General features: G+C 31.5%; 3 protein-coding genes across 3 annotated transcripts; 2 read left to right on the forward strand and 1 right to left on the reverse strand.

Moving 5' to 3' along the window:
• Positions 1-801: 801 nt before the first annotated feature.
• On the forward strand, positions 802-10,330 carry LOC146534060 (uncharacterized). The gene is made up of 10 exons (XM_085195100.1): positions 802-1,050; positions 1,127-1,224; positions 1,325-1,510; positions 2,114-2,228; positions 2,620-2,692; positions 3,690-3,837; positions 4,008-4,143; positions 5,381-5,533; positions 5,960-6,120; positions 6,319-10,330. Exons 1-10 carry the CDS (start codon positions 940-942, stop codon positions 6,500-6,502), a joined length of 1,365 nt encoding a protein of 454 aa, XP_085051226.1. The 5' UTR covers positions 802-939; the 3' UTR covers positions 6,503-10,330.
• Positions 10,331-11,202: 872 nt separating this feature from the next.
• On the forward strand, positions 11,203-12,948 carry LOC146534061 (uncharacterized). Its single transcript, XM_085195101.1, has 4 exons — positions 11,203-11,446; positions 11,967-12,098; positions 12,411-12,492; positions 12,691-12,948. The coding sequence occupies exons 1-4, from the start codon at positions 11,356-11,358 to the stop codon at positions 12,845-12,847; spliced, it is 462 nt and encodes a 153-aa protein (XP_085051227.1). The 5' UTR covers positions 11,203-11,355; the 3' UTR covers positions 12,848-12,948.
• Positions 12,942-13,969, reverse strand: LOC146534062 (uncharacterized). Its single transcript, XM_085195106.1, has 3 exons — positions 13,775-13,969; positions 13,470-13,597; positions 12,942-13,191 (listed from the first exon to the last, which is right to left on the reverse strand). The coding sequence occupies exons 1-3, from the start codon at positions 13,834-13,836 to the stop codon at positions 12,986-12,988; spliced, it is 396 nt and encodes a 131-aa protein (XP_085051232.1). The 5' UTR covers positions 13,837-13,969; the 3' UTR covers positions 12,942-12,985.
• Between the last annotated feature and the right edge of the window lie 32 nt (positions 13,970-14,001).

Genomic DNA, 14,001 nt, shown 5'->3' on the forward strand with positions numbered 1-14,001 from the left:
TATTTTATTAGTACGAGGTCAAATTAAACCTGAGGCAGATCGTGGATTGTGGGGGCCCTAATATAATTATTATTAAGCTGAATTTGCTAATTAATTAAATAATTGTCATCTAATAAAAAACTAATTTTAATACAAACATTGTGCACCACCAATGCGGGTAGAAAAAAAGGCAGGACACGCACATCAAGTAAATTGTTATTGCAAAAGGAACGGCTATGTGTTAACATAAGCCTATTGATTTCTTAACTATTTGTGCTTTTATATACTATGTCATAAAAAAACTTTTTATGACAAATATATATAATAAAAAACTAATTTCTTTTATTTGGTTTTATATTCATTTTGTGAATACAAAGTATATAAAAGGAGAATGATTATGATTTAGCTGATAAACCATTCATCTGGTTTGGATGCTACCATGGATCTGGATTCCGCTGCTACCATGTGGAGCGGCCTTTATCATTAAGCTCTATAGACAATTTATTTTCTCGGTTCGGTTCTTTATTTATGGCGCTTCGAGCGTGCCAGTTGAGCACTATTCACTTCGCCAATGTCACGTTGTATGGAGAACACACAAAGGAGGTTGTACGGTAAAAAAGAGATTATATTACACAATAGGAGAATGCATGTCAAAAAGAGTCCAGTTAAAGTGTTGCCTTCACCTATAAAATCATAAAACAAATATATACATGAACATGAGTTAGTAGTATTTATTTTCTCTATACCTAGACATTTTTTCGATTTATAGAATGTCAACAAACCATAGTGCTTTACAAATTGACAATACGTAAATGTCAATTGTCAAATAGTATTATTTGTCTTCTAGCTTGTCAAATTTGATGTGGCATACAACGATTCAATTTTCCAATATGTTTTGGAATTTTCGGTTTTAATTAGTGATAAATAAATTAGACTGTATCCGATTAATTAACTTTTGTAATGAATAATGGTTACCAGAAAATGACGGAAGAAGAATCTGTGGATATAGAAAAGGAGCTCGATGAGCACCTAACTAAAGTTCAACCAAATCTTCAAGATGTTATCAAAAGGGTAAATAAATTTAATTTAGAATTTCCAATAAGTTTTATTTTATCATGACTTATTCGCGTTTATTTTAATGTTTCAGAGCTTTACCAATGTTGCTCTGCAACAAACAAAAAACGGTGAAAAACCTAAACCAGATACTTTAGAAGATACATCATACTTTGCCAAAAATACACAAGTGTAAGTATATGATGACCAATAATATTCAATAAGTAAATATATAAATAATTGATATATAAATAACTATATATGATTGAATTATTTTTTTATACATTTCTAGGAACTTATCAAGATTAGAATTAGTTAGGCCTCCAACGTTTCACATGCAAAATGTATCTTTGAACTTAAAATCAATGTCCCTATCATTACGCTGCTCACTTGGGGAAGTGAGTGTAAAAGGACTGTACAGTGCATTTAATGAAAACCTTTACAACCTCATACCTGTCATGGCTGAAGGACATGTTCTGTAAGAATACTTTCCTAAAACCAATAAGTATACTTTATTAAGAGTATATATATTTTTTTTACCACACACTTTATCACACTTAACATATGTACAGACTGATTTTAAGACAAAATGTTGGAATTCAACATCATAATTTGTTTTACCAGAAAGAGAAATAACAAAAATATTGCAGGAAAGTAAATACAGATGCTGTCCTATTGGATGCTTATTTTATTTATTGAAACAATATATTTCTCAATTATTTTTAATTATGACATTATTAAATTTATAGGTCTTGCTTAAAAAGGATATAAGGTTTGTTATCTATATTTCAATTAAATAAAATCTTAATGAAAAATAATAATATATAATTATCAATCAATCAATCAATAATAGTTAGTTACAATATAACTATTTTAATAAAAAAAACAGCTTAACACTTTTCCCTGCATAACTTGTAAATTTGTTTCCACTCCATTTTTTAAGACTATAGATTTGGTTTTTGAATGGCAGAACTCAACACTGTATTTTGTCTTTATAGCACAATGGATGAATCACACAACCATTGTTTTTAAAGTCAGATAGAAGCCTCATATAAATTTATACTTTCTTTTCATATTTCAGTATTACATTGTCAAATATGACAGCAGATGTGAATGTTGGCTTAGTTCTAGAGGATGATGCTTATTCCTTTATTAATCTTGGCATAGAATTTATTCATGATGAGGTACTTGTTAAGGTAAGTTAATATTTAGTTAAAAACTTTAGACCATATTTAAAAACTACAAAAGACCTGATCTTGTAGAAACTGTTGAACTTCATCATAGATCATGATTAAGAACACTCTTGTTTAAGTCACATTTCAGAAAAAAAAATTGGTTCATCAATTTGAAAGCTAAGATGCTGATTCTTAAGCCATTGCATGTGTGTGTGAGCCATGACAGAACTCAACACTGCTCTTTGCATTGTTACCAAAGCAAGGAAATGAAGATGTTAAATATTTCATTAGATCGAGTGGGAATCTATGCCACAATCGTCACTTTTACAGTTGCAAGCCTATGTCTCTGCACCACGACGACCTCCATCCAATATATTTAAATATTAGAATTAATTTAAATCTAATTTTGTAGTTATCATGGCCATCACCCCAAAGAGGTGGGGGCTACGACTTTCTTACTACAGAGCAACTTGCTAAACATATAGGTAAGATATAAAGATACTAATTTAATTTTAAACCACGAAAAAGTTGATTCTATGGAAAATCTCCAATCCACATACATTTTCCACATGATGTGAAAACATTGATGGATTAAATTATTAAATCAAACAAACAAACTAATTGCAAAAGACTTATAGTAACTAAATAACTGGATAGGTAAATATTTTAATATTCTAATTTTAAAATAAATCAAGAGTGATTCACTTAAAATCGCTTAATGCTTAAATATATTACAACATATACAGGCACGTTCTATTTTAAAACAATACATAAATACCTTATCACTGTTTAGCGTTATTTGACGCCAAACATAAAATAATGATAAAGACTGTTTACTATTTATTGTATTGAAAACATGTCGTAAATTGTATTTAATTTATCAAATTATTTTATTTAAAAAAAAAGTATACATATAACTTAAATATTAAATGTATTTTTAGTAATTCCTAATAGTTGTTTTGAGGAATTTAAGTGAAGTTGTGGTGGTGCAAAGTGATATTGCCTAACTGAGTGTGTAAACACAGCAGTTGTGGTTTACACATCTAATACATCTTTATATTTATTTTTCTCCTGTAGTATGACAAAGCTACCGGTGTTGAATTTCGCCATTCTTCAAATTTCGTATTTGGACAGAAATACAAGATGTTATGAATGAAGCCTCCTTACACAAGGCTCGCTCTGCCTAACCTGCTAAATATAGGAAATATATGGGTTTCTTTTAGTTTCAAGCTGTATACTACATATTTTGAGCTGTGCATTGGAGTAAAGAATGCCTTAATATTCTTTACCCAAACACCACCCAATTAGACACATTGTGTGTTCAGGGATGAGAGCTTGTGTTCTTGCCAGTGTAAATAATTAAAATAATTTATTCACTCTAGAAGGATTGAACTTACAAAACCCATGCTTAAGTGAGATGATGAACCACAATGGAAATGGATTTAAAACTTACTAATATACAATTTCTACACCTCATTTCAGATGACCTGCCACTTACAGCTGCAATATCTCTTCCCCTATTTACATTGCTTCAACAGAAATTGGAAACGCATTTGAGGCAAGTGCTAAGGCAAGCTACAAGTGTCTCTGATGTTGTATGTAGTAACCCCAGCATGTTGGAAGCGTATATGTAAATATTTTTATAATTATATTCAAATTTAAAATAAAAATATAAGTTGAATGATTGCTTACTTTTTTGTATAAATATATTTAATATATAGAAAAGCTTTAAGAATAGTCAAAGAATTGTGACAATATACTGCAATAACAATTATATACAAATTATTTATATGTTTACAGATCAATGGTTGACAATTTAGCACTAAATGGTAACAGAGTTGTGGACTTAGTTCTGATAAATATGAGAAGAACTCTATTTCAAACATGTCGAGAAGTATTAGAACTACCTCCCCTACATGCAACTTTTTTGCATAAGGTATGAATCCCGTACCATATATTTTATTTTTATTTATTTACGTACAATTCATATCTACATACATATGATCTATGACTACTAGAAAGTCTGTAATCTATATATCTAGTCTATGACTACTTTCTAAATACTTTTTTTAAAATGCTCTAAATTTATTATACTTGTCTAAATATTAATATCTTTTAGATATACGAGGTGTGTTCAAAAAGTAAGGTGACTTTGTATTTTTAAGAAAAAATATTTATTTATTTATCAATATTTATGTTGTCCCCTTCAAAGTAATCCCCCTCAGATACAATACACTTATGCCAACGGTTTTTCCAATCGTCAAAGCACTTCTCATAAGCACTTTTCGGTATAGCCTTGAGCTCTTCCAGCGATGCAGTCTTTATCTCTTCAATCGTTGCAAATCTCCGTCCTTTCATAGGTTTCGATATCATAACCATATACCCATGATTCGTCACCAGTTATGACCCTTTGAGTAAATCTGGGTCGTCGTTGACGTCATTCAACAGTTCTTGAGCGATGCTCATGCGACGGTTCTTTTGGTCAAAATTTAGCAATTTCGGAACAAACTTCGCTGACACACATCTCATGCCCAAAACGTTAGAAAAAATTTCATGGCACGAGCCAAGCGATATACCAACATCCTCAGCAACTTCTCTGATAGTGATTCGACGATTTTCCAGAACAATTTTCTTCACTGCTTGAACGTTTTCATCAGTTGTTGACGTGCTTGGGCGTCCAGAGCGAGGCTCGTCATTGGCATCTTCCCGGCCATCTTGGAAGAGTTTGTACCACTTGTAAACATTTTTTTTACTCAGAACAGTTTCACAGTATGCTACTGTCAACATTTTAAGTGTTTCGGAGCACTTTATTTTATTTTTAACACAAAATTTGATGCAAATCCTTTGATCCATATTTTTCGATAGCAAGAAATCGCCGAGCACGCAAAACACTTATAACCTTTACGCCTCTCCCAACCAAACAAAAAATGCTATACACTTGAAACTTGGTACAGATGTTCGGGAAGAGTGTACCAACATAACAAAATCGATAAAAAAAATCGATAATCGAAAGTACGTTGCCCGCCAAATTTGAAAAGTCACCTTACTTTTTGAACACACCTCGTAAACATTATATTTTAAATTAAAATCGCACTCTTATATACTTTATACTTTTAAATATATTCTAAAACACCCATAGATTAAACTTTTAAAAAAACTTATAATAATTTCAGATAGGACCAATATCATTTATAGGCAAATTCGATACCGATACAGGGTGGGTAAAGAACTTGGCGACCATCAATCGTGTCAACGACGTCAGCGTAACTCGACCCGATCCTATGAAAACTAGCTTTCACGTTACTCTTAAAATAAAGGATTTACAGGTTTTTTATATTTACTAACCTATTACCTACTAACCTATTTTTATGCAGGAGTGTTTCATTGTAAACGTGAATGTGATCGATTCTCAGTCGAATAAATGAATTATACAAATTTCTCGCTTTAGTAATAAAGCGCGGCATTAAGTTGCACGTCTCAACAGAAAATCTACAGGTCTCAAAAATTAGGTAATGCATAGGGAAAGGAGGTGTCTTAATACCCTCTACTTATCTTTCTTAATGTGGGGTACAGCTTGTACCTAAATAAAACATCAATTATCTGGTCCCCAGTTGTACTGAACCGTGATTATCCAGATTCCGGAATATTAATCAGATAATACATAAATGTGTGAATGAACATTTTCTTTCTTTCTCTTTTTTTTTGCATGCAATAAAGAGTTTTTAGTAGATTATTTTGTTTCCGCAACCCAGCTCGGCTACGACTCGTACCGCATGAGGGGCGTGGGGGTGTCGTGCGGGGGGCGCGTGGCGGGCGCGCTGGCGGACAACGCGCTGCACGTGGCGCTCAGCGTGGGGCTCGCGCGCTGGGAACCCTACGCGCAGCTGGACGACCTGCGCGTACAGCGCCTCGAGTGAGTAGCGAGTGCAGCCGACGAGTCGTGGGCGCCGACATCGGGTTGGCCACGACTGGTCGATCGAGGATGTTTATAAATATATGGACAAATTTCGAAAATAAATAATCTTGGACAAGCAATTTCTCAAAAATTCTGAGAAAACTAGAAAACGGAGAGTCTTTACACTATCTTTATCATATTTTCTATTTTTGACAGTGGCATGGACCTCCACATAAGCGGACTCGGTCCTCTCAGCGCCCTCACTGGCACAGTGCGAGCGTGGTCGCTCGGGGCAGCTACGTCACTGGCGGCACCGGCTATTGCCAATCAGTTACAGCATGAGTTAAGAACTGCGTTATCTGAGTTACAATTGTGGGAATTGTTACATGCTAAACAGTAAGAAGTTATATGGAGTTAATATTGTCTTTACATTTGAAAATAAATATATAAAAACTTATGATGAGTTTTTATATATAGAGATGAATGAGTGAATTTAATGAAACTTGAAATGTTGGCAATATTTATAAGAAATTAAAATTATTAAAAATTGAGATATCAAGAAATGAGAAAGCTAGTTTTGATGAAATACTATAGAAATGTAAATAAAATATTATTTAGTCTGTTAAAATGCGAAAATTAATTCTATATCCAACCAACAATACACGACAGACTAAGTGAATAATAAAAGTACAATAACATGTCATTATATTCTAGACACAGATTTTGGAAAATTTTATGCTATATATTTTCTCTAATATTCATTTAATAAATAAGAAGCACAATAACTGTCTAGCACGGTAAAGTAATAAATTATCAAATTACTCTCGATATTGACTTGTTTTAAATATATCATAATTTTGTCGCTATCTTGACGCTGGTACCGTTCGTTGCGCAGTGACGGTATGGTTATGGGTTTGATCCTACTCCAGAGAAATAGTTGATGTAATTTCCTCGCAATGTCTCGAAAATTGGTCGTAGGTCGTAGGTCTATGTTCCCTATGCCTATCCTTCTATATGCTAAATACACTGTCAAGCTAAATAAATAATATATTAATAATTTACTACGATGTTGCGAAGAATATAGTTTTAATTCCACTATCAGCAATATCAATATTAATAATATAATGGTTTTATCAGTATAGATGAAACGGAAATCAAGTTCCTCATACTGGATCATCCTATATCAATATGTACCAATTAATAAACTGGTCTAAAACGATCCCACTAATAGACGTTATTAAAGACTGACGTACATTATTCTAAAGATAAAGATTTATTCAAGTGCCTTAGGTAATTAAAAAGTATAGTTAAATTTTACTCTAAAATAGTAACTTGCCACTTATATAATTTTCTATCACAGTAATATAAATAAATGTCAAAAATGTAATAAACTGTAACAAACCAAAGTATAAAAAGTATAATATTTTTAGTCCCCTATTTTATAAAAAAAAATATAAAACTCAAAAGTTTTAATTATAACTTTGACCTTAAATCTGTATGTTAAGCATTCATTTAAAACTATTTACACTGTTATTTGATATTCATCCACTACATATACTTTCACATAATCTTTTACATTTCCTAACATTGATATTATTTTTTTTTTATTTATCATAAATGTATGTAAATATAAAACATTGAAGTCCTTAATTTTAAGAAAAAATGGAAATATTGTTGTGCCTTACTTCGTCCTTATCGTAATAATTTATAACTATTTTATCTGTTACATGTTTTACACTTGTTAAATAAGGTAAATGTACGGGAGTTCGGCAGTTTAAGGCTCTCATAACTTTAAACTATTGTAAATACATTATTAAAGGTTATATGAATTTGCAAATTTTAGTGTGATCAAAGTGGGTCTTTTGGCAGTAATTTAATGTGTGAATTATGCGGTTTAACTTAACCTTAATTTTTATATTAATTTATTTGTGGACCTCTAATTTGAACCCTACTTCGTGATAAAATTTAGCTCTGTTTCTAACTTCGTGAGTTTGTGTCCCCTATTTCGGGTCACAAGTTTTTACCTCGCGAGTGAGGTTTTATAATAAAAAAAATTAACACCTTTATTGGTTTTGATTGTAAAGAATTTGTAAATAAAAAAAAATAGGTAGATCAGCTTAACGACATTAAAACTTTTATAAAAAAAATCAAATCAAATTAAATCATCTTCACGCTGTATCCCGCACACAGCAGGATAGGCCTAGGTAGGTAGGTAGGTAGGTAGGTAGGTAGATAGGTAGGTAGGAACCTAGTGTTTTTAAAACACTCTGTTCCCCACTTTCTGCGGAATTCCGGAGTCACAGCATGTTAAGTGGCACAACTCAACGCCGCGCTTTGCCTGAAATATAAATTTAAATAAATATTTTCTATTTTCTATATTCCTATTTTCATCTCCTGGAGTGGGGATCGAACCCACAACCAGTCGGTTTTACAGTCACACTTTGTACTCCTGCGCCACGAGTCCCAACTTTTATAATTTACAAATTATATAAGCTCAGTTTTAAAAAAAATACATTTTTGAACTTTTATATATTTTTTTTATAAAAAATATAAAAAAAAAACTCAAAATTCAAGTTAAATTTTTTGAAGCTAGGTATGCCAGTTTATAGAACTATATATTTTCGCAACCAGTTTGTACGGCGTTTTGTGTTTAGTAGGTATATATTATATTCTTGAAAAATTGTTGAAAAAATAAAAAGATCTTTATTTAGACTTATAACAAGACTAAGATAAACACTATTAACAAAGACAAAGAAGTCAATGTACTGATTTTACGTAGATTTATTTGTCACGAAGTTAGAGAAAATAATGAAATGTAGGGGATCTTATTTCGTGTTACTGATTTTAGTAACTTCCGCAGTTCTGTTTATTCAGTATTTTTTACATTATGTAAAGTAATCATTAACTACCACGTATATTCGATAAAATACACAAAAATAAATTATAAAGGTTGATTAAAAAATAAAATTACATTGGCAGTACCTATACGAATTTAGCTTAAAATTACCAATTCAGGTTACCTTTAAAATAGTAATATAGAAATTTAAGTGGACAAAACATATACCGAATTTCGATCACGAGAAACTTTAATAAATACAGTAACTGATTTTAAGCTTTAAATTTAAATTATCTTAGTTATAACATAAATATAAATTTATTAAAAAGTATCTAAGATTTCCCTAATTCGGTAGTAACACGAAATAGCGGACACTTGATAAATAAAATGTCTGCTATTTCGTGAATCGATTTATTGCAATTTTAAAAGAATTTTATGCTTCCATCTATTTTTTTTTTTCAATAAAATGTTTTTTTATAGAATACAAAAAAGCATATATTCAATGTTTTATTCGAATAACTTACCTTTGTCTTTCTACAACCTTAAGAAATTCTTACGCTAGTCTTACGGTCGCAAGCATCGCAGACACGTTACAATGCAGTTAGTAGCCAACTCTGCGTTTAAAATGTCGCTATACGCTCAATTTTATCATTAAAATATTGTTACTTAGTTTTTATACAGTTGAAAGTATAAAGATTATATACCAATATATAGTTTCCGTAAATAATACTTAAATTGCTTATTATTTTTGCCAGAAGCAAAACTCACGAAACCACGTACTATCACGAAGTTACCGTCACTTACCTTATATTAAAGAACTAATTTCAGGTAACTTTTTGCACTTTTTAATTTTATAAGCACTTATAAAAATATGCACACTTATTCTTCATTTATTTCATTTTCTAATCATCACATTAGATGCCAGCGTGTTCAAATTCGTGTTACTATGAGCAATAATAATGTTTTCAACTTTGATATTAATTTTTGTTCATTGTTTAAATAACTGTTAGTATATTAATAAAACGCTCAAGAAATTGTTTTAATTTATTTATTTAAACTAGAATTTTCAATTTAAATAGTATGTACTAATCGGACATTAAAATAATACAAAAAGTTTATATATTTTTATAACTGAAAATGCAATTTTATGTAAATATGTATTTGTGTAAAGGTTTTTTACTTTCCCAATTTACTGTACAAGACGAGATGTAATTAATATTTATAGATTTCATTTATGTTAAATAATATGTAATATTAGAAAAGAAAATAATTTTGTGACATACTTACATATTTGTAAATTTTGAATTTGAAATGATTGGTTGTGTTTTAAGTATTGATTTTGAAACTGTTGTATTTGTACAATTTGTTCAATAAAATGAGTATTGACTGTTTTCACTCTTTTATTCCTTGCCATTAGTACTTTATTTGAATTTAAATAATAACTTTAGAGTCTGAGGCAGGTCGTGGCGCCGGGGCGACTATAAACGCGAAAAGTTGTGGTTTCGATGCCTACTGGAGAAAATGAAATATTTAATATTTTCAGTACGTCGCTCTGGTATCGACGCAAAGCGAGGCGTCGAGTTCCGCCATTTTACAATGCCTGTAGAATGCAGCGGAAGGAGCAGAGTGGCTTAACACTAGGCTCCTTCTCCCTTCTCTACTATATTCTTTTAGATTTTAAATGCCAAATGAATTATTAAAATGTTTGCTGCTAGGACCTTCTTCCTTCTTTATTATTGTTTTTAGGTCATTATGACAAGTCTTCCAACATCTGTAAGCAAAGACGATTAATACGACACTTGATGACAAAAATTGTCATTTCCTTTATTACATGAACATAACATAATTTAAATATATGTTATAAAATAACAAATGCACATTATGAGCTTCTATTATAATTTTAAAAGTGAAATATAATAATTTATTTTTGAATCAATTTGAAATATTCAATTTATTTAGAAATGGGGTTGATACAGTCATTATTTTGTTCTACGATATTTTGCGTGGAGAGGTTTGTAAAATCCTTGTGCCAAACATTATTTAACATTCTGGCCGTAAGAACCTTAAAGTAACCTTTTCTACCGATTTAGGAACTTTGCATAATAAATAGCGGAATTCAACGCCACACTAAAGTTTTAACCTAAGTTCCTAGTTGAATTTAAGGTAAACCCTACCATCTCTCGGGGACAAAGTAAATATATTTTCTTCTCTTACTATTCTAACCCATATGTTACCATGCCAGTGTCAGTTATGCCAACTACACAACTACTATTAATATTACATAATAATATTGCAGTTTCAGTTTATTATATAGACACTCCTCTACACTTTTTACCTGATTATATATTGTAATAATGTAAATTTTATATGCACTGTAATTCAGAGTATTAACGTGGACATGTTGCGCATTCGTGCTGATGCTACTGATGTTTAGTGTCATTGTTTTGATGATCTATGGGATTTCTGTTGGCTACAATTACGCACAAAAAGAACTTTCATCTTTTGCAAGTAAGCTGTGTTTTATTACCTGATTTCGTATAATTTTTTTATTGTTCTATAGAAACATATAACGAATTGTAAAGTAAAATAATTAAAATCATTACTTTGTTGAGGCCAGTCGTAGGGCGGGGGCACAAATTGGGACTGTAAAATCGGCTGGTTGTGGGTTCCATCCCCACTCGAGGATATGAAATATTTATATAAATTTCTATTTTCGTAAATCGCGGCTTAGTGTTTCGCCTCCAGAATTTGGTGGAAAGTAAAGAACAAAATAGGTTCTCCACTTTCCACCAAGCTAGGTTCCCTCTGTTCTGCTATGCGCGGGACACAGCGTAAAGCTGATTTATTTTTATTTTAATAAAATTATTATACGTAATACTTTTTTTTATCCCGCTAAATAATGTCACTGTGTCTTAATCAAAACACAGAGCGATTGAATGCGTTATACGGTTGAGTTCCGCCATTTCCATTTAGAGATGAAGCCTACTAAATCGAATGTATGATATCTTAAATGAATAAATTATTCTAGTGTCCTCGAGATCGACGACAGAAGCAACTGTGGTAGGAAAAGGCCGAAGGTCGGGACAGGAAGGCAGGTCTGTTGTACGACTCGTCGCTGTCAACCAGTCCGAAGTGGAACACGCGCCCGCGCCTATGCTTGGTTTGTGTTTTAAATAGGATATTTAAATTTTATTCCTTTTTCTATTCACTTGTAAATTTCTCAGCATTGTACAATAACTATTTAAGGTCTAAAAACCTGACCATATCTGTTCTGATATCCACATACATATATTGTAATGTGTTACGTAAAAATTACACAGGCTGTTTTAATAATGGGACGGGTCCGCTAGTTGAGGGTTCAAATTCTGCTGCGTTTGATTGTTTATACGGAATCTCACTGTTTTTCGAGTGGCTCATACTACCAAATGAACATTATAATTCTAATAAGTAAATATAAAATTTGTTGTTACAGAGGTGTACCAAACGAAGAAACCAGGCGAACAAATCTATTTAGAGACATCAGAAACCCCACTTATTGTTCTTGAAACAGAAAGGTTTGTCATTCTTTTACAGATGTTTTTGTCAGCACCACTTTAAATGAAACCACAATTTAGCTACTCTATAAAAGCCTTATTCAAACAAAAAAGCCTAATTTAAACAATTAAATAAAATATTTATTTCAAAAATGTTAAAGTCATTTGTTGTCTACTATATACTCTTTATCAAATATTAATCATCTTTATTAATTTCAGACCACCACGAGAACCGGAACTGTCTTCACAGGAACGAGAACTAGCGCGGAGGCTTATTGGGAGGTTTCGACGCTCTAAGAACATTACATCTACCATTTTACCTTTCTTTAGGCCATTAAATAGTACAGAACCACCAATATTAATTAGTGCGTCTTGAAAATTATACTTTGCTATTATTTTTTATGTTTTTTGTACTTAATTTTTTGGATTTTGTATTATGTGTACTCAGAATGAATATTAATAAATATTTTAACATGTTTTAACATTTTTATTCGAAATTCATTTTTGTGAAGTTTTAAGCAACAGTCATTTTTCTAAACAAAGTAGCGTTGTTCAAATTAAAAGTAAAGTTGTTTTTATTCGATTCAGGCGGGTTATCGATATCGCGGCGGGCGACTCGATGAGCGAAGCCACGCTCTACCGCCTTGTCCACAGAACGCATCACGTGACCTCGCTGCGGTGGTCCCGATCGCAATGCTCCGGCAGCTTCCGCGGCTTTTTCTAAATAAAAAATTACAAAACTTAGTGCGCCTCACGAATTAACTTCTACTATAAATTATATTTGTGGTCTCTATAGAATAAAGCTTAGTGCTTAATATATTCTGCTTAATTTAGCAAAGCTTTGGCTTTGATCGAACCCACAACCAGTCGTGTTTACAGTCACACACTTGTGCTCCTGCACCACGAATGGCCTCAGTTGGCTTTTTTAAATAAAAACATTCTAAGATATCAGTCTCTGTTGTAAAATCGATTTTATGGGTTTTTTTACATTAACGTACCCATAGCTTCAACAGAATTTTGAACAAAACAATAGTGGTATCCGATTCCAACCCCTAATACCATCACAGTTATAAGTGTTATCATCAAGCAGCATGTTAACATAGCACACACGGTGCATAATGATATTCTGAAATAGAAAAGTATTTTTTACCTAAAATTGAACCTTTTTCGTTGTAATTTAATTCTATTTTCGTCTTTATATGTTGAACAACTTTTTTGATTGCTAAGTAATTTTATTAAAATTGTTATTTTTATTTCGATTATTAAAATAAATCTAATATTTTATACCCTTAATATTGATTACCTCTCTAAAGCATCTAAAACAATGGATACAAATGAACTTAAAGAACAGCACACACAGCCCATTTCTAGCTTATTATTAACATAATGTTCTTAATATAATTCCAACTAAGTACTGTTATTCTTATATCTTCATTTAAAAAGCATGATAAATTTTACATAAAAAGAAACCTCGATTTAATTAGACAATAATTTAGTGAATATGTCAAATTTAGACGTGATTCAAAACCA

Source organism: Heliconius melpomene, chromosome 12 (assembly GCF_056956725.1).
Source record: "Heliconius melpomene rosina isolate 202511_hmr_F chromosome 12, ASM5695672v1, whole genome shotgun sequence".
NCBI lineage: Eukaryota > Metazoa > Arthropoda > Insecta > Lepidoptera > Nymphalidae > Heliconius > Heliconius melpomene.

Bases quoted from the DNA above. Each gene is read 5' to 3' on its own strand.
- LOC146534062 (XM_085195106.1), bottom strand. From the start codon at position 13,836: ATGGGCTGTGTGTGCTGTTCTTTAAGTTCATTTGTATCCATTGTTTTA. The intron at 13,598-13,774 runs GTAATCAATATT...TTTCTATTTCAG, and splicing joins GTTTTAGATGCTTTAGAGAG to AATATCATTATGCACCGTGT. The intron at 13,192-13,469 runs GTACGTTAATGT...TTTTTTATTTAG, and splicing joins AAATTCTGTTGAAGCTATGG to AAAAAGCCGCGGAAGCTGCC.
- LOC146534061 (XM_085195101.1), top strand. From the start codon at position 11,356: ATGCTACTGATGTTTAGTGTCATTGTTTTGATGATCTATGGGATTTCT. The intron at 11,447-11,966 runs GTAAGCTGTGTT...AAATTATTCTAG, and splicing joins AGAACTTTCATCTTTTGCAA to TGTCCTCGAGATCGACGACA. The intron at 12,099-12,410 runs GTTTGTGTTTTA...TTGTTGTTACAG, and splicing joins CGCGCCCGCGCCTATGCTTG to AGGTGTACCAAACGAAGAAA.
- LOC146534060 (XM_085195100.1), top strand. From the start codon at position 940: ATGAATAATGGTTACCAGAAAATGACGGAAGAAGAATCTGTGGATATA. The intron at 2,693-3,689 runs GTAAGATATAAA...ACCTCATTTCAG, and splicing joins GCAACTTGCTAAACATATAG to ATGACCTGCCACTTACAGCT. The intron at 4,144-5,380 runs GTATGAATCCCG...TAATAATTTCAG, and splicing joins ATGCAACTTTTTTGCATAAG to ATAGGACCAATATCATTTAT.